This window comes from Pezoporus occidentalis, unplaced genomic scaffold (assembly GCF_034315485.1).
Source record: "Pezoporus occidentalis ecotype Australia unplaced genomic scaffold, CSIRO_AGI_Poc_V1 ctg79, whole genome shotgun sequence".
Taxonomy (NCBI): domain Eukaryota; kingdom Metazoa; phylum Chordata; class Aves; order Psittaciformes; family Psittacidae; genus Pezoporus; species Pezoporus occidentalis.
In genome coordinates, this window is record NW_026916147.1 from 3,095,627 (window position 1) to 3,118,535 (window position 22,909).

The window sequence follows — 22,909 nt, forward strand, 5'->3', positions numbered from 1 at the left end:
TAAAATTTCATTTTAATATTTCTATCATCTCAATGACTTTCAGAGATGAGTTTTTAACAGTCAGACTGTAAGGCAACGCTAATGAAACCTTTATTACAGATTACAGTCACGTTAATATGATGAATGGAATTACCTGGGAATTAAAAACATGATCCATTTACAGCACATGCTGTTAAAGAAATACGCACTTTACAGTATTGTTGCCAGGAACAAGCCCATGTGTTGTTTATATATACATGAGCAGCAAAGTGTCCCTATGGGAAAATTCAAAGGTCTTATGTAATAAGTGGTAGCTAGAACTGATAAATATTTAGGAGCCCTTGGTGAGGAGTAGGCAGGAATTGGCAAGAGTTCCTACCTGAAAGTAGGAAAGTATTCTTTCCTACCCAAAAGTTCGCTAAACAGTGTGGAACGGTTGGAGGCTGAGCACACTGAAGTGACAACGAGTTCCTTCAAAGACAGAGTAAGACTTTCTCTGCCTCTGCAGCCCCTTCTACAGAAGTTTGCAGTATGTTCACTGCTAAGACAACTTTGTCCAGGCAGAAACTGAAAAGCATTTCTGTTGCAGAAGAAATGATCTTTGCATTGTTCTTAAATTCCTAGGTCTATCTCATTCATTTCATGGTAACTGCAATAAATAAATAATTCAGTTTTTATAAACTGACCAGCTCAGTAAATGTACATTAGGGACTTTTTGATGTTACAAGTTGAAAGATAATTAAATCGAGCTTTTAAGTTCTGGCTACAGTGAACGCTTCCCATGTTTGCTCGTTTGGGAAATTGTGGGATATGCAGCCTGCAAAGCCTTCCTGTGAGTACTTAAAAAGCGTAAGTCTGAGAGATACATATGGAGATAAATGCATATGTTCTCCAGCTACTCATTAACTATCCAGTGTGCACTGCAGGGAGGGGGTGACAAATAGTTGAAAACAGATTTCAGTATCTCATGACATTACCAGCAGGACGTGTGAGAATCCAGAGCTACTTTTGGATCTATCAAAGGTAATTCAAACTGAAAAGGTTGAGGACAGTTCAAAGATAACTTTCCCTTCTTCTGGCTGCCAACTATTCAGAGTGTAGCACAGTTGGCTCTTGTCAAACTTGCCCTGAGTTTTACTGAGGAGTCCTGGTAATGGCTGCTAACCCATCAGAGCATGAAATACCAGGTGCCTGGTTCAGTTCTTCTGGGTGCTTTTCTTATCTTACCTGTCAACAGAAGAAGATGTGAATGAGAAGAGCTTCTTAAGGGGAAGTGAATCAGTGTACTAAATCCTATCAATTCGAAGAGATTGACTTGAAAGACTTTGACAAAAAAAACCCGTCCAAAACCAACCAAACAGCTGGAAGTCTTTACTGGTAAGGGTATGACACCTTCTCAGAAATAGGACGTGATGGAGCAGCCAGTGGAGGATAGAGGCACGCAGACTGCATCAAGAAAATGTGGTGGCGCAGTTTGGCTCACAGCCTACATCTGGAGTAGTGACAGGCATTTGAAACACAGTTGTTGATTCACAACCTGACAGCTGCAGAGAGCCAAGGTGAGGTCAGTGTTATCCACCTGTGTGTACCTGGGGAGCAGAAAGATTAAGCTGTGTCGTTGGTGAGTCTTAAATCAGCAAAGCTCAGCAAGATGAGATATCCAAGCAGTTTTTCCTGTCTTACTCCATATTAACATTTCTAACTGTCACCTATCTGTTGCTATTCCTCCTGTGAGTGTTTCTGGACTTTGTGAGCATATGACTTTGCTTAAGCAGCTGAAACTGGCAAGGATTCCTCACAGTTCAATGGCTGAGAGAGATGGTAGAGCCTGCCATCTGTGATAAGAAGACAGATAGAGGAGAAGCAAATGATCTTGAAGTGAATATGCCAGCATAAGATGCCAAAATAAGTTGCTTTCATCTAGAGGACTGTGTAGCCATAAAACTGGAAAAGTGCAGCCAGAAAAAAAATCCTAAAGCTTGATCTTCATCTGAAGGGACTTTGCACACTGAGAACAATCTATGTCATGTCTTACTATGAAGCAGGAACTCCTCCCTTCATACTTTGCACTGGAAATTGGAGGACATATCTGCTGTAATTAAAATAATAATAGGGCCAACACTGAAGAGGCTCAGCTGCCGTTCTAGAGAAAGGCAGAAAAGAGGTATCCAAGTATGGTTCTGTAATTCACCAGAGGCTGATGGCAGAGAGGGAAACCCTTAGGACACATCAAGATGCAGTCTTCAACAGCAACCTGTTCATGGTATATGGCCTAACCTTGAAATAGGTAAGCTCTGCATCATCCATTTTGCTTAGAACCAGCAATGAGCAGTGTCCCAGTGACTAAATCTAAAGCAGAAGCAGGAAGGTCAACATGGAAACCTGAGAAGATTAGAAGATTTTGAAGAGTTACAACAATAATAAAACTTTTTTCTATTTGGTGTTTTTATTTCAAATCATTATTAAAGCCATGAGAGTATTGTTGCAATAAATGATGCCATATTTTTATACAGCTTCAGTCTGTTTTATATTATGTCACCCCTGAGCAGGAGCATAAGTCTTGGAAAAAGTTTTGTACATGTGGGCTGGAGCTGGTTTGCTTTATCATGATGACTTGTTTTCTTGAGTATTATGCATTGTTCAGCTGTCTGCAAACACTGAACTGTTCAGGTTTGGGGCAGCTTCATGACTTCATCTGCAGCACAACCTAACACTGACTGTGTTTATGGTTATGTTCAACTTTTTGTAGAAATACCAAAATATCCCACTAACTGTCACATATGGAACAGCACAAAATGAATAATGGCCACAAAACTTAACAGGAAAGCAAATTACATGATTGACAAAAGTCTTACATGATCATGTTAACTAATTATCAACAAGTTTCCCAAAGGCAGAAGAGATCTGGCATGTGGCTCAGTGCGGAGCACCTTGTTCACCCTCTGCAGATAGACTCTAAGAGGGAAAACTCATGCAAGTGTCATTGTTTAGGTTGACATCTTGAGTATCTGGACTGGTAGGGTCAACTTGGTTGGTGCTGCTGGCATGTACTTTCTGAATCTGGACTATCCACTGTGCAGTGCTTTGTAAGACCTCTTAGTACATGCTTTATCAGGAAAAGCTTCTTGGATAAGAACAGGCTGCAGAAACAAGCTGGCCTCCTGTCCTGCACCTTTAAAATAACCTACTATACAACAGCTTGTTAAGGATTCTCAGTATGAGAGAGATGATGTTTAATGTAATTCTTATTTTTCTTAGAAGAAACTGATAGTTTGCATGCAGATGAAATACACTGCCTTAGTAAGCAGTTTTCCAAGAAAGAATGTCCTTTTCCATTTTGAACTTTTTGATATATCTCTTACTGATGTCTGTCTGTACTGTAACAAGGAATTCTTTTCTCTGTTAGGATCTTTAATTGAGCGTAAAACAGAAAACTGACAGAAATGCCAATTCATTATATAAATTGACTTTTTACTGCCTGTTAATTAAAACCAAAATTAAAAAAAAACTTTTTGGAGTCAAGTAGCTGATAAGTCTTGCACTTAATACTCTTCGGGAAGTAACCATTCAGTTAGCTTATGTGAATTGTTTCCTGCTTTAAAAATCAAACTCGTGGAGTTCCTTTCATTCACGGAATGCCATGTCAAAAGAATTATTCAGCATCTTCAGCTCACATTTGAAACGTTTCATTTTATAAAATTCCCTATACTGTATTATTAAATAATAATATTTTCCATCTTTCCTGATTTTCATCTCCAGATACAACAGTAGAATACAAATTTTTGAAGGATTAATTTTAATGATCCAGATTGTATTGTGATACTGCCAATCTAAGATGTTGAATTGTAGGTAAAAGCCTTTTGGGACAACTTCAGTTTTCACTCTGAGATGCAATTTTACCAAGGCATACCTCTTCTCCCCACCTTTCCTCACAGTGTGCATATCTTTCAGCATGAATTCTGTAAATGAAACAGGGCTTTTAACAAGGTGGTATTTGTTATAATATTAAGATGTTAAGGTCAAAAATCGTATTTACTTCTTCTGCTAACTGCTATTTTGTGTACAAAAAGACATCTTATTTTTTCCTGTAGCCCATTCTTTTCTGAAGACGCATTTAGACAATCACCGTTCACCTCCAACTCAAAAGATCTCCTGCCTAATGACACTGCTCTTCATGGAAGGGCATCTGCACCAGGTCAGATACCTTTTTCTTTCATTACTTCCACCTAATGTAGCTTTTTAGAATTTTCTGACTGGAAACTCCACCACCTGACCAATGCTGTTAAAATGTAGTTTGTTTTGTCAGAAGGCCACAATCTCCCCATGACAGTAAGTGCTTGTTATGAAGAATAAAAAGAAAAAAATTAAATATTGCTGAAGTATTTATATTAATAGTCTTTACACTGCTATTTTCATGAATTCTGCAATAGTCTATAACAAGTTAAAGTCAGTACTAGCAGAGGAAGGGGGTTTTGTGTGTGTGTCTCCTATATGTAAAGGAACTTGACTGATGTCAGATTACTAGCTGTTATTCTCCTGTTACTGGCCAATCCACCTCCGTCTTTCAGAGTACAGATGAAATGTTTGCAGTACATGTATCACAGTGGCAGAGCTTGGCAATACAGTATTCCTGCATTTAATAGCAATTTAGAGCCTTTTTGGAAAGATAAGGGGTTCTTAAGATATACTGAAAAGTCAAAGTATTTGAAGGTACATTTCCACTGATCTTCTGAACTAGTTGACAGGCATTTTATATCCAGGTGTAGCTTGGGTTATATTCTATAATAAAATGGAAAATAAAGGTATGTAACAATACTGTTCAAGATGGCACTGAACACATACGAAAATTTGACAGATGCATTTACTATCCTGTTGCAAAATAAGTCATTTGCTATTTCACTGCTATCTGTTCTTAAATTAATTGCTCTCAGTTCTAAAGGTCAGTAATTACACAGCCAGCTAGGGAGGGCTATTCACCTTTTCTTAGCGATCAATAAAGATTTGGGCATGTTATTGCTAATTTTCAGCTATAGACTGTCACTTAATTTACAACTTAACAGACCCTTCATTTTTTTTAATGCTTGAATAATCATTTGACAGCTTGTGAAGTGGCAGATGAGGGTAAGAGCTAGATGCTGTCTAAGGGTAAATACGCATAGCAGGAAGAAAAAGATTTGTAACATAAGGACAAGGGTCTTCAAGCTAGCCTGAGCCACACTTTTGCAAGGAAGTAGTGGATTTTGTAACTCTTGAGTGAGGAGAACCAAATCACGTGTGGCGCTTTTAAGTATTAAAATGTAATCCGGGTTAGCACTTCAATCCTGGCTTTTGGCCTTGGCATAACATGGAATATTCATATACCCAGATGAAAGACAGGAACTCTTAGACTCCTCAGGCAGTGCTCAGTACCTCAGAGGACATGGCCTCTAGCAGCAATACTCTTACATCATACCAAGATGAATGTATAAGAATTTTAATTCTCTGTAAGACTTCATTTTAAGTGAGGCCACTAAAACTGTGGATGGGTTTTGATGACATGTTTAATCATACACTTGAAAGACATAAAGTATCTAGCTGGTCAGGACATCCTGGAGTGTTAGAATGGCTTCTGAGGAGCTGGGTTTTGTATGTCTGTGCTGCCCCATAATCTGTCTTATGGAATATAAGTACTAGCTTGATACGTCTGTGTGTTATAAAAAATGCATATTTCTCTGTGAGTATAAGACTCTGATATGTAGCAGCATATCTAATATTCAGCATATCTAATAGTGGCACATATACTGAAAATGAAATGCCAGTTGCTACTTTATTTTTATTTTATTCTTATTTTTGGAACAACCCTGTCATTCAAAATATGTTGATTTTTCTCAGCTTACTAATAAATCCTTGGACCTGAAGTGTAACTTCACAGTAGCACCAGGAATGTGGTTTAAATTTTTAATCAATTACAAGTGTGATATTCATGTAAAAGAACAGCAGAATACCCATAGGTAGATTTCCTACTAGTTTCAGCCTCTCAAGAAGAAATAGTCTATGTAGTGCTATGGATAACTCAGAAGAAACTTTATGCCTGAAGAAAGTAGTGTATAGAAACAGTAACAAATCATTGTAAATGACAATGGGATGTAACAGAAAATGCTATGAAAATGTGTGTGTCGTGTCCTGTGGAGCTTTCCTGTGTGTGCTTTCACTTGAGGTTTGTTTTGGGTTACTTTAACCCTGAAAGCGGATAGTAAGTAGAAAAGAACAGCATAAGAAAATTACAGGCAATTTGCAGTCCAGTGTTATCTCCAAGTCGGCAACTAAAATCCAAGTAGATTTATTGCTCATGGCCAAGAGCCTTCATTAAGCAGTGCTCATATCCAAAAATGCAACTCTGTGCCAGTGTCACCACAGCTAGCAGAGTCTGATGAGCAAGCATGGGGCCTGAGCTGCTTCTCAGTGCTGGCTTTCTGCAACCAGACTTGACTCAGTCAGGCAGGGTGGCATGAGGAAGACTTTGCTGCCAGTTCATCTTGGGTGGCCTTGGTTGAACCCCACGTATGTAGTGCTTCTTTCCAAGAGAGCACCAGTATGGGTGGTTGTATCCACAGACTCCTGCCAACTTTCTGTCTGCAAACTTCTTGGCACCCTAGCTGCAAGGAACTGGGAAAAGTGACAGGAACATAGGAGAGTAAGATATCTCGTGTCAAATTCAATTCTTTTCTATAATAGGTAACAACATTATATAAGCTCATTCATTATCAAGCTCCATCTTAAACCTGTTGCAGGTTTAAGTATGAGAACACTGCTTCTGAAGCTCATCCCTTTGAAGGGCTGAGACCACTCTCTTTTCAGTCTGAATTTATTCACACCAAGTTGTTGTTTCACCAGTGCTGCCTTTCAGCTTTGATAATTCTTCTCCCTTGTGATGTTCACTATCTGATGTTCCATCTTACACCCCCCCTAATCTTTCTCGGAAAAGTAAGCCAGCCAATGTTTTTTAGTCTCTTTTAGTATGACAGGGTTTCCATTTCCTGGCTGACATCATAGCCTTTTTCTGCCTGTTTAGGGAAATTAATTTCTGCAAATATAAGTAGGTAGAACCATACCTGCTGTTTTACAGGAGGTCTTACAGATTACTTTTTCAGCAGCATGCAGTTTTCTCTATGTATATTGGAAATGCCCCTCCTGATTAATCTTGATCTTTGTAATTACAACATGCTGATGACTCTCAGTTCATTTTCTAATCAGATAGTAGCATGTTTTTCTTTACAGTTTCAGCTGATTTCAGCATGCGACAGAAATTGTTTCTACTTTCTAGGCATATGACCTTGTAATCTGAATTGTTTCACTTATTATTCTAGCTCTCAAAATTCTTTAATACTCTGAAATTTCTACATATTGATACTGCTTTCACTAATGAAATGCTGGGGTTTCTTGTGCTGAAGCTATTAAAGAGGATTTTTAAGTGTGGTTTGTTCAAAATTTAGTCCTTGAATCTTCAGTTTAGTGGCCTCCTCAGCTCACACCCCTGCTCTTCATAGCCAGTTTATAAGAAAATTGCAACATCAGGTATTTAAGAGGAAGAGCACTCTTTGTAGGGCACTGAGTATGTAAGATCCCCAAGGAGTATGAAATAATTAGGAAAGATGTATTAAAAGATGGGTGAGAGCAATGCACTCATCAGGGCATTTACTGGAGAAAAAAACCCGAACTAACTAAGTAATGACATAGACATGGATTTGGCCTGAAAAAGGCGTTGTAATCCTGATCAGCAGCAGTATCACAGGCAGATGTGATTCTCATGCAGTAGATTTTAAGTCTGGTACCCAAGGAAATGACAGTGAAATCTCAAACAGCTGTCAGAAGGGACTCAACAGCCCTGCAGAAGTTATGGTACCCCCCTGATAATCTGTGGTGAATTCTTAATGTTCTGAGAAGGCAAAAAATTAGTTTCCTATAGTACACAGTTTGAAAGTATTGGATAGATTTAGGGAACTACTTCCCTTCCTTTTTAAGGTGTTTTGTATATTAATAACCATACAAAGTTGTAGTTAGAGCATACCTTTCTGTATTACTGTTACCATCCAAATAAGCTCATTTTTACTCAAAAAAAGGAAATAAAATAAAATGGTATTGATCAAATCCAGTTTGCTTAAAAATTACCGTAGTATAAAAGTCACGCCTAATGCAAAGTCACATCAAAACCAAATTAATTATTTCAACTTTCTCCTATAAGAATAGCAAAATGACCTTTTTTGGCCTAGCAAAAGGTAGGGAGAGAAAATTATCATTTTCATTCCAAACAGACTCTTTGAAGGGGCATTTTTATCTTCTGTTTTATAAGGCTCTTCTTTTGACAGAGTAGAATTTAGTTTTATGTCAGACTATAAAGTTCAGTTCAGATGACTGGATAAATTAAAAACTTGATCTTATGCTGCTGTTCCTGACCCTTAGCTGATCTTCAGTGTGTTTTAATAGTTTTCCACTAACTCACTGACTCATTCTGTAAATCAAACTTGCCTTCATGAAGTCAAGCAATACTCACTATTCCTTTTCTGATCAGTTCACTGATATTGGTGAAGATTCCAGCCGTGAGGTTTTGGAAGTATTTTTTCTCCCTGTGTATCTGTGTGTAGTATCATAATATTTCATTATTGTCTCACCTATTTACCTATGGTATCCTCCTTCATTTACACCAACAGTGCTGAATATTGAAACCATCTTATCTGTACAGGATTAAATGAATAATAATATTTGTGTGTGTGTGTGTGTGAGAGAGAGAGAGAAAATTTACTACTTCTTGCAAAACTTTTTAATTGTGTTAAATGAATTTCACATGGCTAAAATAGACTTTTGGAACTGGATGATGTAGGTTTTGGGGAGTTGTAGTCCATGAATAAGCCCTGGCATTTTTAATTTTGTCCATTGGTGCTAGAGATAAATTTACCAGTGTCATTTATTTCAGTGAAATTAAGGCAGTAAAGCTTCTATGCTTAAGTACTCTTTTGAAAACGCATCAGAGCCTCTCCTGTCCCTGTGTCTTCATACTCTTCACTGACCTGTAAGATGACAGATAGGCCATGCTTCCTCTTCGGAAATGTCCAGAGGCCAGCACTGAATCAGTACCGTGGTACTTAGTTCAGTAGAGGATTGGAAACATAGTGCAAAAATTTTGGATTTTGGTACCATCAGTTGTATTTTTATTGATGTTGTAATTAGTGGCATTATCCCATATTTATGTTTATTGAGCTAAGGTAATACATGTAACAAAAATTCCCATATGTTTGGAACTACAAGACTGTTCGGGAGATGCACACATTTCTCCTGTTATTGTTCATGCTCACAGCCTCCTCCTTTTCTCTAAAGCAGTAATTCCACTGTAACTTTAATATACTTGAAGGGGAAGATCTGCCTGCTCCCTGGGCCTCATCTTTGCATATTCTCCATCACAGCAGCACTAACATTTGTGTGGCCACACTGTAAGCCAAATCAGGGGAAGCAGTGAACTAATCTCCTTATTTTTCTAATAGTTTGTGGGAATGTTGGGATGTGAGCAGGGTGAAAGCAAGGCCATATCTTTCAGCCGTGTGAAATTTCAGCATTTGTGTGAGACTGACGTGGCTGTGACCACACTTAATCTTGTTTACTTTCTTCTGTGACTGTAGTTGAAAAATACCTCCTGAGGGGTTGCAGTTTTAACTTGAACATGATAAATAATCAAGCTGTTCATGTTGCACAGATAACACATTCTTTAGGATGAAGTATTTTGCATGTGTCTTCCTAATACTTTTTTATAGACACTATAAGGTCAGTGTACATCTTGATGTTGTAATTTTGTGTGGCTTTAAGCATCTCGAAAGTACATAGCAAGAGATCTTCAGATCCAGCCTGCAGGTGTGCTCATTCATATATACTGTTTTCCAGCATTATTTGTCCTTGGTTCTGGTCTCCTGTGCTCTGCAGCAAACTAAACTTCTCCAGCCATCTACAGCAACCAGCTCTGAATTTTGGTTCATCAGTGGGTTAGTTAAGAAAGTCATGACTTTAATAAATCGTATATGAGGTTAGAGTGATCTGATTATAGTTTCCATTTCTTCACAAGTTGCCAGTGAGTTTTCCTTCTTGATCTCTTTGAGTCTGCTGCCAGGCTTTATATTTTTAACTTACCTTACATTGTCCCTGAGACCACTGTAACTTCACTGCAGAAATGAAGGAACACATTGAGGGTTTGATTTCTGCGTAGGGGTGTCCTGGTTTCCGCTAAAACAGTTATTTTTTTCCTTCCAAGTAGCTGGTGCAGTGCTGTGTTTCAGCTTTAGTCTGAGAACAATGCTGATAACACACCTGTGTTTTAGCTGTTGCTAAATAGCACTTACCCTGATCAAGGACTTTTAAGTCTCATGCTCTGCCAGTGAGGAGGGGCACAAGAAGCTGGGAGGGAGCAAAGACAGGACACTTGACCCAAACTAGCCAAAGGGGTATTCATATTTCATATGTACATGAGCGCTTTAGAGTGTTAACTGTCTGAAGTATCTTGAAGGGGTCTTACAAGATGCTGGAGAGGGCCTGTTCATCACAGACTGTAGTGATAAGACAAGGGGTAATGCATTTGTACTAAACTAGGAGGTTTAGGTTGGATATAAGGAAGAAGTTCTTTACTGTGAGGATGGTGAGGCACTGGAACAGATTGCCCAAGGAAGTGGTGAATGCTCCATCCCTGGCAGTGTTCAAGGCCAGGTTGGACGGGGCATTGGGCAACCTGGTCTAGTGGAAGGTGTCACTGCACATGGCAGGGGGGTTGGAACTACATAGAATCATAGAATAGTTAGGGTTGGAAAGGACCTTAAGATCATTAAGTTCCAACCCCCCTGCCATGGGCAGGGACACCTCACACTAAACCGTATCACCCAAGGCTTCATCCAACCTGGCCTTGAACACTGCCAGGGATGGAGCATTCACAACCTCCCTGGGCAACCCATTCCAGTGTCTCACCACCCTAACAGGAAAGAATTTCCTCCTTATATCCAATCTAAACTTCCCCTGTTTAAGTTTTAACCTGTTACCCCTTGTCCTGTCACTACAGTCCCTAATGAAGAGTCCCTCCCCCAGCATCCCTATAGGCCCCCTTCAGATACTGGAAGGCTGCTATGAGGTCTCCATGCAGCCTTCTCTTCTCCAGGCTGAACAGCCCCAACTTCCTCAGCCTGTCTTCATATAGGAGGTGCTCCAGTCCCCTGATCATCCTCATGGCCCTCCTCTGGACTTGTTCCAACAGTTCCATGTCCTTTTTATGTTGCGGACATCAGAACCGCACACAATACTGCAGGTGAGGTCTCACAAGAGCAGAGTAGAGGGGCAGGATCACCTCCTTCGACCTGCTGGTCACGCTCCTTTTGACGCAGCCCAGGATACAGTTGGCTTTCTGGGCTGTGAGCGCACACTGAAGCCGGCTCATGTTCATTTTCTCATCGACCAACACCCCCAAGTCCTTCTCTGCAGGGCTGCTCTGAATCTCTTCTCTGCCCAGCCTGTAGCGATCTTGAAGGTTCCTTCCAACCCAAACCATTCTGTGATTCCATACCACAGCATGTCATGCCCAGTATATAAACGGGGGGGGAGTTACCCAGAAGGCCCAGATCGCTGGTTGGGTCCAGCTGGGTATCAGTCAGCAGGTGTTGAGCAATTGTATTGTGCATCACTTGTGTTTGTTGTTTCCTTTTCCTTTTCCCCTTTTAGTTTCATATTCTCTCCCCTTGTTATTTCCTTTATCATTATTATTATTGGTGGTAGCAGCAGTGGTTTCTGTTATACCTTAGTTACTGGACTGTTCTTATCCCAACCTGTGGGAGTTACAGTCTTTCCATTCTCCTCCCCTTCTCTCTCGGAAGAGGGGTGGAGAAGGGGGGTATGAGCAAGTGGCTGTGTGGTTCTGAGTTACCAGCTGGGCTTAAACTACGTCAAGGAGACTGTTGGCACTTCTGTCACCCTGGAAAATATCCTCAGGTCTTAGGGGACTATGAAAGGCAGAAGCCCTGAGGATTTCTGCAAAAGTGAACAGCAATGAAATGTTGGCATTTAAATTGCCTTTGTATAGCTTCCCAGCTGTGTACACATGGAGTGAATTAGAACAATTCACACCTCCTTATGGTTTCTTAGCTTACACCTGCCAAAAAGCACCTAACTTCACATTGTGGGTAATCCTCTCTTTACTTTGGGAAGGCTCTCTTCAACGTCCTAAATTCTGGAATTAGTAAAGGAAATCAAGGGTTTAAGAGCACAATTAATTCAGGACAGCAGAACCTGTGGATTATTATCTTTGAGAGAACCACAGGATGGAGACTATGGGCAGACTCTGGGCAGCCTGTGCCAATGTCTGACCACAGTTGCAGTAAAAGGGGTGCTTTCTTATGTTTAAATGGAATTCCGTATGGTTTAATTTGTGCCATTCCTCCTCTCCACTGGGCATCACTGTGAAGACCCTGACTACTTCCTCTTATTCTCCCCCAGCAGGAGAGTGGAAAGATCCCACCAAGACTCCTCTTCTCCAGGCTTAACAGTCCTAGCTCTCTCAGGCTCTCTTGTACGACGGATGCTCCAATCCCTTAATATTTACCAGACTTCAGACTGCTTTGAAAGTCTAAAAGAGTATTTCAAGACCCTGGCAGCAGTTTCCATCCCTGTGATGTGATGGAACAGCAATTTTTATTGCCAGTGTAGTTGCAGAGGGAGTGCACGTGCACGTGAATTATATAGCAAATTTTCCCCCCCTCCTTTATCCCATTATTAGTACTTATGGTCATTTATTTGCTTTCAGTTTTGGTCTGAGTTATGAGCTCTGCCTATTCAGGACATTAGATATCCCCTTCAGTTTCTTGATGAGGAGAATGTCTGACTCCTATTGCCTTCCTGGCAGGGTGGAAAAGAGTGGCCCTTGGTCCTGTTGTTCATTTCTATCTGTACTTCTGTGAAATGTTCTTGTTGAAAGCAGTGTGGGAAGCAGATGCCTGCAGAACACAATGGTAGGTACTCACTAAACCTTGCAAAGTCTGGTTCTCTCAGTGCTCAAAAGCACTGATTTTATTCCATTCCTCTTCCAGTACCTGTCTGGGGTAAGATTCAACCAGATATTCTCCTTTTGTATATGTGTATGCTTGTGTATGTGTAAAAATCCATGCAGATGCATGAAAAAGAATAGTGGAGAGATCCCTCTGACAAATCCAACTCGTATGACAGCTTCATAGATAGTAGGAAGATTTTTGTGACAGAGTTGGGAGATTGATTTGAGTAACTGATTTTAGTTCCTTATCTCCAACATGCATTTTACTTTCATTCTTCCCACAAAAAAGAATGTCTTTTGGGTACACATTGACTGGTCTACACTCTCTGTCTTTGCATTCTCTGGAAGACATGGGTCTGTCAGCCGTCATGGTAGCTCTCTGAAGTCTGATAGCAAGAGACAGATAGCTGGCAAGCTGTGGAGAATGATTCTAGGAAGGTGAGATAGTTGGGCTGCTATAGAAGTGGGCTATGCTTGGCATAGTTCTCCAAAGCAAGACAGATTTTGCAGAATTTGTTCAACATAATTCAGTGCTAAACTGAATGTGACAGTGGTTCTGGCTCTGGCAGGGTTTTTATCTCTCGCATCCTGTCTTCAGATTCCCATGATCATCTGCCTGGGTGCAGCATTCTCTCGCTGTGCACCCAGCTGCCTTGACAACCGCTTTGCACTACAGACATTGAGCAGAGGGTTCCAAATTTCTGGTTCATTTAATGGGATCATAACCGATGAGGCTGCAACTGATTACAGCATTACATTTCCCTTGCAGCTTTTTCTGGGTCTGCTGCCAAACAGTTTGCAGGTACTGCATGTGTACTGTAGATCTGTGATACAGTAATGAGATTGTGTCCTGAGCACAGGCACACAGTCTTCATAACAAAGTCTCTTTCAGAAGTGCAAATACTATTATGCAGAGCAGACCATTTCAAATCAGCAAATTGCCTCTTGCTCAAACATGCACAGTGCATTCTTAGGCTAAACAGGACAAGTGAAATGTGCAGCATTGTTGTACATGTTTTAATTTTTCTCAACCATCAGTTGAGAAATTTTGGCTGTTCCCACAACATTTAAGAAGAATGCAATCACATCATTCTCAGGAACACACAAAACTCCTGGTGAATTGGCCAGTCCCCCTCTCAATACAGCACATGCTAAATAGCAGGACTTTGAATTGTTATGGGCATACAGAGTTCACTTCTTTTCCTTGTGAAATCACTGCACTAATTACTTTACCAATTATTTACAGGACCTTCAAGATGAAAGGTGTTAATTAAAATAGACAGAAAGATGTGCCTTCAGGTCCATGTCTAATGGCTGTCTTGAAAGGCACTTGACATCTATCTGAAAATCTGTGATCCCTTTTTTGTTACGGGCTGCCTTTACACAGGGTAACTTTTCCTCCTCCAATACAGTGCACTCATACAGGGAAAATTGCTTATTTGCCTTTGGTGTTTGTTCCTCCTAAAGCAGGATCAACCTCATGGTAAATGACAGAAGAGCAAAGTACTTTACTCAGAACAAATACCTTCAGGTTTCATTCAGAACAAACCCAGACTAGACCCCATTCATGAAACCCAGCAACTCAAAAGCTGTTAAGAAATATCACCAACTTCAAATCCAAAGCAAAATGGCAGCAGGTAACTGTTTCATCCCGCATGCAAAAATAAAACTAGCAATTGGGGTTTTTTATCCTTTCAAGCAGGGCAGGTTTTGGCATCTCTTACCATTTTTTTTTTTCATATGTTACTTTAAAAGTAAAATAGTTTTAAAATACATATGTAACACAAGTGAGGGTCAGACTTGAGAAAAGCATCCGAAACAGCTGCAGTCATCCAAAGTACAGAATGAGAAATGTGGGATTTTGTCTACCTTGTCTTTTACTGGCGGGTGAATTACGGACAACACAAGGTCTGGCAAGTTCTTGGGATGTGTGTTTTGATGCAGCTGACAGAAGGCAACCTGGGGAAGAATAGCCATGAATTGATAGAATGTGGGGTTTGGGAAAGGAAGAAGGGAAAGCAGCAAAGTAACAGTAGCTGGCTTCAGGAAGGACAACTGTAACTAACTTGGAGGGGAAAAGAGGGGGAACATGATTATGGTATTCAAATATGTAAAATGACAGCTTTGAGAGAAAAAGACCTTGCCTATGTTCATGTGAGCAGAAAACAGAATAACAGGCTAAATGACAACAGAGGAAATTTAAGTTAAACACCAAGGAAACCTTTGTAGCAGTGGAGTGGTTTTGCACTGGTACAGCCATGACAGGAGGTTGCGGAACCTCTGTCATGGGAGGGTTTCTAAAAAAAGTAAGTTAGACAAGCAGTGTCAGGACTGATGGATATGTTTGGTGTGTGGCTGGTGTGCCTCTGGGCCAGGGACAGTAACGATAGCCTCCTGAGGTCCCCTCCAGCTCTAATTCTATGATATAAATTCAGTAGCAAATCTTCAGTGGTGATTAAATAGCCTCTTGAAACAGACTTGATAGATGAGGCTTTTGGTTTATAAATACTCAGCATGCTGTGTTTTAGACTGCATCTTATTCAAACTCATCTAGAGTTTCAGATCCTCTTTTGTCTTTCTTAATACCGCAATTTTTTGTAGAAGTGAACATCAGCACTGAGTCAGGCTGTTTCCTGGGTATGAAACTTTTCCACATAGAAGCTCAACATGAAACAGAAAGACAGGTTTTAAAATTACCTTCTTGCTCTGCAAAAGGGATTGGAACAGATCACTCCTGACATTTTAGAGTTACCTTGGGATTCTCCAGCCCTCACCTGTCTTACCTTGTACAAGGTTGTCTTCTAAAATACTTGTCTGCCTAAGAGTAAATTCAATGCAAAATTCATCAGGCTACTTGGACAGATAGATATGTGTGTGTGTGTATATATATATATATATATATATATATAAGACCATTGTTTAAAACTAATCTCAGCAAAGGTGAGGAGTTGTTTTTTTGTCTTCTACGGCATGATTTCAGTCAGGGTACAAATTTGCCCTCCTGGTTGCTGGGTGTTTTAGTTGAGTTTCGGGCTGTCGTCATGTTGACTAGTGCCTTGCAAATACAACCCAAGCAGAAAGTAGATGGGAGAGCAGTGCAGAAGGAGGGGGAAGATGATTCAGAAGTAGATGCATGTGCTTGTGATAATGGGGAGAGAAGGGAAAGAGGTAAATCTCTTTAAAAAATGAGTTAAGGGCTTCAAGGAAATGGCAGATTCACTGCTTAGCGCTGGGGGAATCTGCAGTAAAAGCAGTAAGAAGTTTTCTTATACAGCAACAAGCATGTACAGTGAAGGGTGGTGCCTCTCCCTGGCACCTTGCTGAACCATGGAAAGGTGGATCTGGCCAAATGTTGGCAGTTAGTTACATCTAGTTTTGACTCCTGTGTTAATTCAGTCAGCTCAGGAAGAGGGACTCAGCCTGCAGCTGGGGCTTTATTTTGCATTCTCCACTGAGGCGTTGATCACCAGCTTCCAGTTTCTCTGGTACAGCACGTTTTTCTTCACTAAAAAGGATGCAGAAGGCTGGGAAAAAAAAATACAGTGTAAAGGCCAAGGTCTTTATTTGTGTCTCTATGTTGGATGGGGAGTGCTAGCATTAGCCTCTGCAAAGTGCCCTGGATGTGTTGTTACCTTCTTTCTATGAAAGAAAAGCCCCTGTTTCAGGTGGACTTCCAAGTAGAAGCACAGCGACAGATATGAAAGCAAAAAAAGGGAAAATTTGTGCATTCATCACAGTGGTCTTAAATGTGCACAGATGGGTCTGCATGATTCTTGAAAGGAAGTGTGATTTAAGCAGAATTGTAGGAAAGAAATTAAAAGGGTAGAAACCTTTTGGCATTATGGAAATTAATTAATTGTGGTTTTAAAATAGGAGCAAATTATGCTTTCATAAGTTCATGTGAACCCAGTGTTGTGGCATCCAAAATAAATGTTACAAACAGTGTAAATAGTTGAACTGGATGTGAGGGCCACCTATTTGGGAGTGAATTAGAGAGAGCTTGTGTAAATTCATTATGGCACATCTTACAGTTATCAGGAGGATATTTTCAGAAGGATACTCTAGCGTTATATTGAAACAATATATTGTGCAAAGGTAACAGCACATTATCAGGTTTTTCTCTGACAATAGATGCAGAATTTAACTTTTATTTACAGTAGTTATTATTTCTAAACAAGCAAAAATGTAAAGTTGATTATGGAAAGGACTGATGGTTCTCTTGATCAACAATGATCAGGTGAGCTTTAAAAACAGTTCTGGATGAGTGGATTTGTTGGTGCTTCCTATCCCTTTCTTGGTATGTCTCAACTCCTTTAGTGAAAAAACTAAACTACTTTCCATCTGGGCATTTCATCATCTATAGTCATGAAACCAAACTGAGCACCTCACTACTGGAGCAAGTGCAGTGAGCTACAAGGACTCTTCCATGACTGCTTCTTTTTGGCTAGTAAATTCACAGCTCAGGGCCTTTGCATATGTCAAGAGTTTTACATCGTTTTATCCTTTCCTACTGTGTAAGGAATGAAGTTACCACCAAGACAATCCTGTCTGTGTTTTATGCTAATCAGTACAGTGGATACTACAAGTTCGGGGGAATAGATGGTATTGTCCAGTGTTATCCTCAATTTGATGTCAGTATTGTAAAAATAATCTTCAGGTAATGACTGCAACATTATTGCAGCTTTAGGGTTTCCTAAAAATCTGCAACTCCAGCCGCCTTGCACAGAATTTACATAGATTGGCTTAAGGTTTAAACTGGAGATTTTCTCCCTTCTTGGTTTTCTTCTGTTTTGAGCTTAACACAGAAATAAAAGCAAATCTCAAAGCTTTATAACGCAGGTGAAAGTTATCATAAGCCCCATGGTTTACTTGGAAGTCTTCTGTTGTATAAGTTAGGTTAAAATAGGTGTTAGTTTTGATGCAAAGGTAGATGGTGGGGAGTGGAGTTGCGTTTTGAAGTCAGCGTGTCTCTACTTTTGCCCTAACTCAGGCTTTGTTTTTTCAAACTGCTTCTGACTGTTTCTGAGCAGCAGTCTCAGTCCTAGTGATGAAGTGGGCTTCACTGTTTTCCCATGTTCCTCTATGGAGGCATGTTAAAGTTCGCCTTTTACTTGTTATTACTCTCTTCACAAGCCCCAACATCTTTATCACTTCTCAGTGACCTTTTAAAGTCTTGTTGCCTGTCATTGCATATGTGGAGTACTTCTGTGCACAACATTAATGTTTCTTTTTGTGGTTCATGCAAGCTCTTTACTGAAACATTTCCAACTTTCATGGTTGATGCTTTTAGAAAGATCAACTTAAGCACTATGCTACTGAAACATAAATTCACTTGGGTTCTTTCTTCCATATCAAGGATTTAAAATTATCATTACATTTTTACCATACTCCATAGTAATGTTAGATATTTGCAAACGCATTTGAGTATAAAATAAGAGCATTAGTTGGTAAAGTTTTTTATTTAGCAAGGAGCCTTTCTTTGCTTCCTCTGTGCAGTTGCTCTGTCCTTCGGGCTGTCTGATTATGTGCAACTTTTCAGGACTTAGGAAACAAAAAGTACGTGTTCCACACACAAGTAGAACTTGGGTTCTTTTATTTGAGCAATAATTTTGTGTTCGTTTTGATTTTTTCTTATTACAGTATCATTAAATCCCTCTGAATAACTTCTCATACCTGATGCAAATTGTGAATGGGAGTATGGCTACATAGACCCCTCCCAGGCTGGTGCAAGTTCACCACTGGCCAGCCAGCCACACTCATGTGGGGACCTGGGTTTTTCTGAACAGACGCCCTGTATTGATATTAGAGGGGACAGCACTGACTACTTTTAATAGCTACATAAAGGCACTAAAAAAAGACCACTGAGGGGTCAGTCAGAGCTGGTGTGAGTTCTGCTGAAGCTTGAGGGTTATTTAAAAAAAAAAAAAAAAAAATTTTTTTCTTTTGTGGGGAATATAGAAAAATCTCACACCAAAAATAAGTTGCTCATCTCTGGCTAATAGTGGATGAGTCTGCTCACAGTAAAAGATACATCCTAAAACAAGATCAGACAGGTTGCTGTGATGCTGGCAGTGACAAATGAAGCCTGCAGGACCACTCAGGATCACCGACACCTTAGATAAGTCACAAGACATACCTTACTTGGGAACTACAGTACCTGGAAATATTTCACCATTTATTTTAACTGACTTCCTAGAAATAAGAATTGTAGTGCTATAAATGAAACCTTTGTGAAAGTAAGTTGGAAAAGGAGTAAGATATATACTATTTGGAGTGCTGCGATTTCATGTAGTCAATATATTTTTGAGCTTGTGAACTTTTTGCAGGCTTTCAGCAAACAAGCTTGCAGGAGAGACTTAATTACATATTTCACAAAAGGAGTTCTCAATTTGTAAACACAGTGTGCTTGCCAGAGGTGATAGATGAACATGTAAGTGGAAGGCTCCAAAGCAATAAAATGCATATCTGATGATGGGGACACTGCAGAAAGTAGAAAGAAATTATAATAATATAGATGAATGCAGACAGAAAAATGAAAGAAAATTTCTTTAACCAAATTAAATGTTTTTTTAAAGCGGTATTTGCACTATTGCCTCACCTGAATACCTTGTTTCTAAAGAAATCATTTCTTGAACTCTTTGTCAAAATAGGAACAACCTTACAAATGCAACGAGGTTTTGTGATGTTCATACAGAGCTGCATAGAGTATATTTACCTCTTGTGTAAATGGGGTACTAGAAAGATTGAAGAGGACAGGCTAGCAGCAATCCACTTCAGGCTGGTAGGAGCCAATAGTTATCTGATGACTGTCTAATGTCCTAAGTCTTTCAGAGCAAAGTGAGGTGCCTCGTTATGGGACATCTGCACTACTGGACGCGTTCATCCTCTTGCCGTGAGCTCACAGAGACCCAGTTATATTTTCCAGCACTGTTTCTTGGTCACTTTATTCATTTGATGAGTTGGTGGAATTTTTTTGAATGCATTTTCCCATGGGAGCTTCCTTCTGCATCTCGTATGCTTCGCATCAAGTTTTAGCCCTGAGTATGAGGAGGTGCTGCCTACTTCCTTCCATCTTTTTCTGTATCAGCTATCATCTATCTATTCCTAATTTATCTCCTAGTCTGAGTTTAGCCATCTTTCCCTCTTAGCTGTCAGACTCGCCCTAGGCGGCTGTTCTGTCACCAGATCCTCCAGACATCTAACTTGTTTTCTTCATTGTATTTGGTTTGCAAGCAGGACTGAGTGAAAATAGCCTAATCAGCACTCTGTTTTCTCCCTTCACAGGACTGCTGTTAATTTCATTTTTAAAATTACTTACCTGATGTCTTCTTGACCACCTGTGTGGTGTCAAACTGTCTGAATAACCCCAAGTATAAATATGACCTACACTTCCAGAATAATGGAGGAATAATAAATTTTGACCTTCCTTGGAAAGACTCATCAGCACCTCTCACTTCCCCCTCTTTAAGGAATACTTACTGCAAAGGGCAGTCTATTTAATTTATAGCTGTAGGATTCCGTGTGACCGTACTGATCTGCCCTTGTGGATTTTGCTGCTTCTGAGGGTGATGGAGGTGTGAAGATGAAACCAAGCAGCAGCTGTTAAAGTGAGTTGTAGGATGTGAGAGCAGACAGTAAACCAGCAAAGGTTATAAATATGAATTTTATCCTCTTTGAATAACACTTCAGCATACTTTTTGTTTGGTTTATTTTTTTAGCTTTGACTTTTCCAGCTAAATAGTGGTTTCATTCTTTATTAGCATAAAGATACAAAGGTAGACATGGCACTGAACAACACATTAAAGCATAATGTAGCATAAAACACCGTGAAGCAGTAACTGAAAAATACATAAGAAAAAGAAAGTAAGTAATCAAAGTACTACATAGCAGAGTCCACTACCGGCAGCCAGTCCCTGGGGAACTTTTTGTGCGTGATAGCTTCTAGCAGTCACAAAGCTGATTTGGTGACTGTAGACAGTTACTTATGTATTCAGGTCACACTTTGTTCTCTTCTTCAATTACAGCTTCAACCAGATATGGTATCTTCTCTCAGTGTTTCTTGACAAAACTCTGGCTAAGGGCTTTTCAGAAGGGGTGGTCAGTACACTCACCGTATTGATGTTACCAGTTTGAGGATAGGAGAAGGAAAATAATGTGAAAACTGAAGATGCATCCAGTTTCTGGATGAAACTGGAGATGCATGGCCAGAATTATGCGCAACCGCTTAGGAAAGGGGTAAATAGTGACTCTCATAAGCAGCTGGGCTTTGTTTGCCAGAAATTAATCTATTTGGAGAGGCAAGAGCAGGGACAGAACAGTATTTCTCCAGTTAATGTCCACCTTATCCTCACCTCAGGGAAAATACACAAGGTGACAGTCCTGGCAGTTGTAATCCCATCTTGGCTGATCAGCTTTACACAGCTACTTGTTATGAAGTTGACTTTGTGGGTAGTAGGGAAATGATACCAGGTGGGACAGAAAGGCAGGGAAGGTGTCCATAAAGATGTATTTCACTATATTTCATTGAGAATTAAGTTTTAGCTTCACATAAAGTTTTTAGCTCTTAAGACTTCTACACAAAACAATTTCAAAATAATTTCATCACTAGCCTGTAATATACTGAGTTTTAATCTTTCTATTACTTTTTAATGATGTACCACAGAACTTGGAGGCCTTCCATTGTGCTAAGAGTATTCTGTTTTAAACTCCAGAACCCATACAGAAAAGCAGTCTATTACTTAATAATTTTAATGTTATTTTGTAATGTTAATGTTTATAATTTCCATGAACACAGAAGTTCTGGAATTTGCTGTGGAGCTTTCTTTCCCTTCTCCCCTTCATTTTAGTATAGGCATGTGTCGTGGTTTAAACCCAGCCAGGTAACTCGTTCACTCACCCCCCCCTCCCCCCCTTTCCTTCCCCCTACTCCCGGAGGGACGGAGAGGAGAATCGAAAAGAATGCAACTCCCACGGGTTGAGATAAGAACAGTTTAGTAACTAAGGTATAACACAAATCACTACTGCTACCACCAGTGATAATAATGATAAAGGAAATAACAAGGGAAGAGAATACAACACCTCAGCACCAGCTGACCGATAACTCCCCCCCCAAGCCCGACCAAGCTCCGACCGATACCTCCTCCAAGCCTGCAGTCTCCCAGCCCTTCCGGCTAACTCCCAGTTACATCCTGGGCATGACGTGCTGTGGTATGGAATACCTCTTTGGTCAGTTTGGGTCAGGTGTCCTGTCTCTGCTTCCTCCCAGCTTCCCTTCCTCCCTGGCAGAGCATGAGGCTCACAAAGTCCTTGGCCAAACCAAAACATCGCTATCAGTTCTGTACCCAGGCCGAAAGTCAAAACACAGCACTGCACCAGCTACCAAGAAAGAGAAACATGACTGCTACTGCTGAACCCAGGACAGCATGTCATGGTGAAAGATGGATTTCTGTGGGACATCTCTTACAATGGTGATTTGTTATTTAAGATTAGTTGGTCTCAGTCCATCTTCTTCCTGGCCACTGTGTAAGGTAGTCTTAAAAGATAATGATGCTGACTGGGTTGAGTGCTTTGAAATACATCTGTGTACAACCACTGTTACGGTTTCAGAGTCACTGGACACACAACACGGTTTTCCACAGTTAATTAGAGACACAGCCCAAGGACTGAATGTGAATGTTGACTCACCTGATTCTTCAGGTCACTGGCTGGGTATGCTCTGGGGACCACTGTATGGACACAGAGCTCCAGTTGCCAGGCTGCAAGAAAAGCTACCCAGAGGGTAAAGTGTGTGGAAGCACAGGGTTTCCATTGGAGCCGAGAATGAAGTGCTGAGGCTCCCATTGCACCAGAGACTAACTCTGGTTTCCCATGAATTTAGATTGGATATAA

At 40.2% G+C, this 22,909-nt stretch overlaps 1 protein-coding gene across 6 annotated transcripts in view; it reads left to right on the forward strand.

Annotated features, from left to right (window-relative positions):
- ZNF827 (zinc finger protein 827) overlaps positions 1-22,909 on the forward strand; it is a 109,420-nt gene that overhangs the window by 70,252 nt on the left and 16,259 nt on the right. For all 6 annotated transcript variants that reach the window (XR_009961617.1, XR_009961618.1, XR_009961619.1 and 3 more), the window contains exon 8: positions 4,071-4,174. Coding sequence is in view for 3 of the 6 variants with exons in the window: in XM_062602847.1 (XP_062458831.1) it covers positions 4,071-4,174 (104 nt within the window). In the remaining 3 variants the exon portion in view is untranslated. The remainder of the gene's footprint in view (positions 1-4,070; positions 4,175-22,909) is intronic.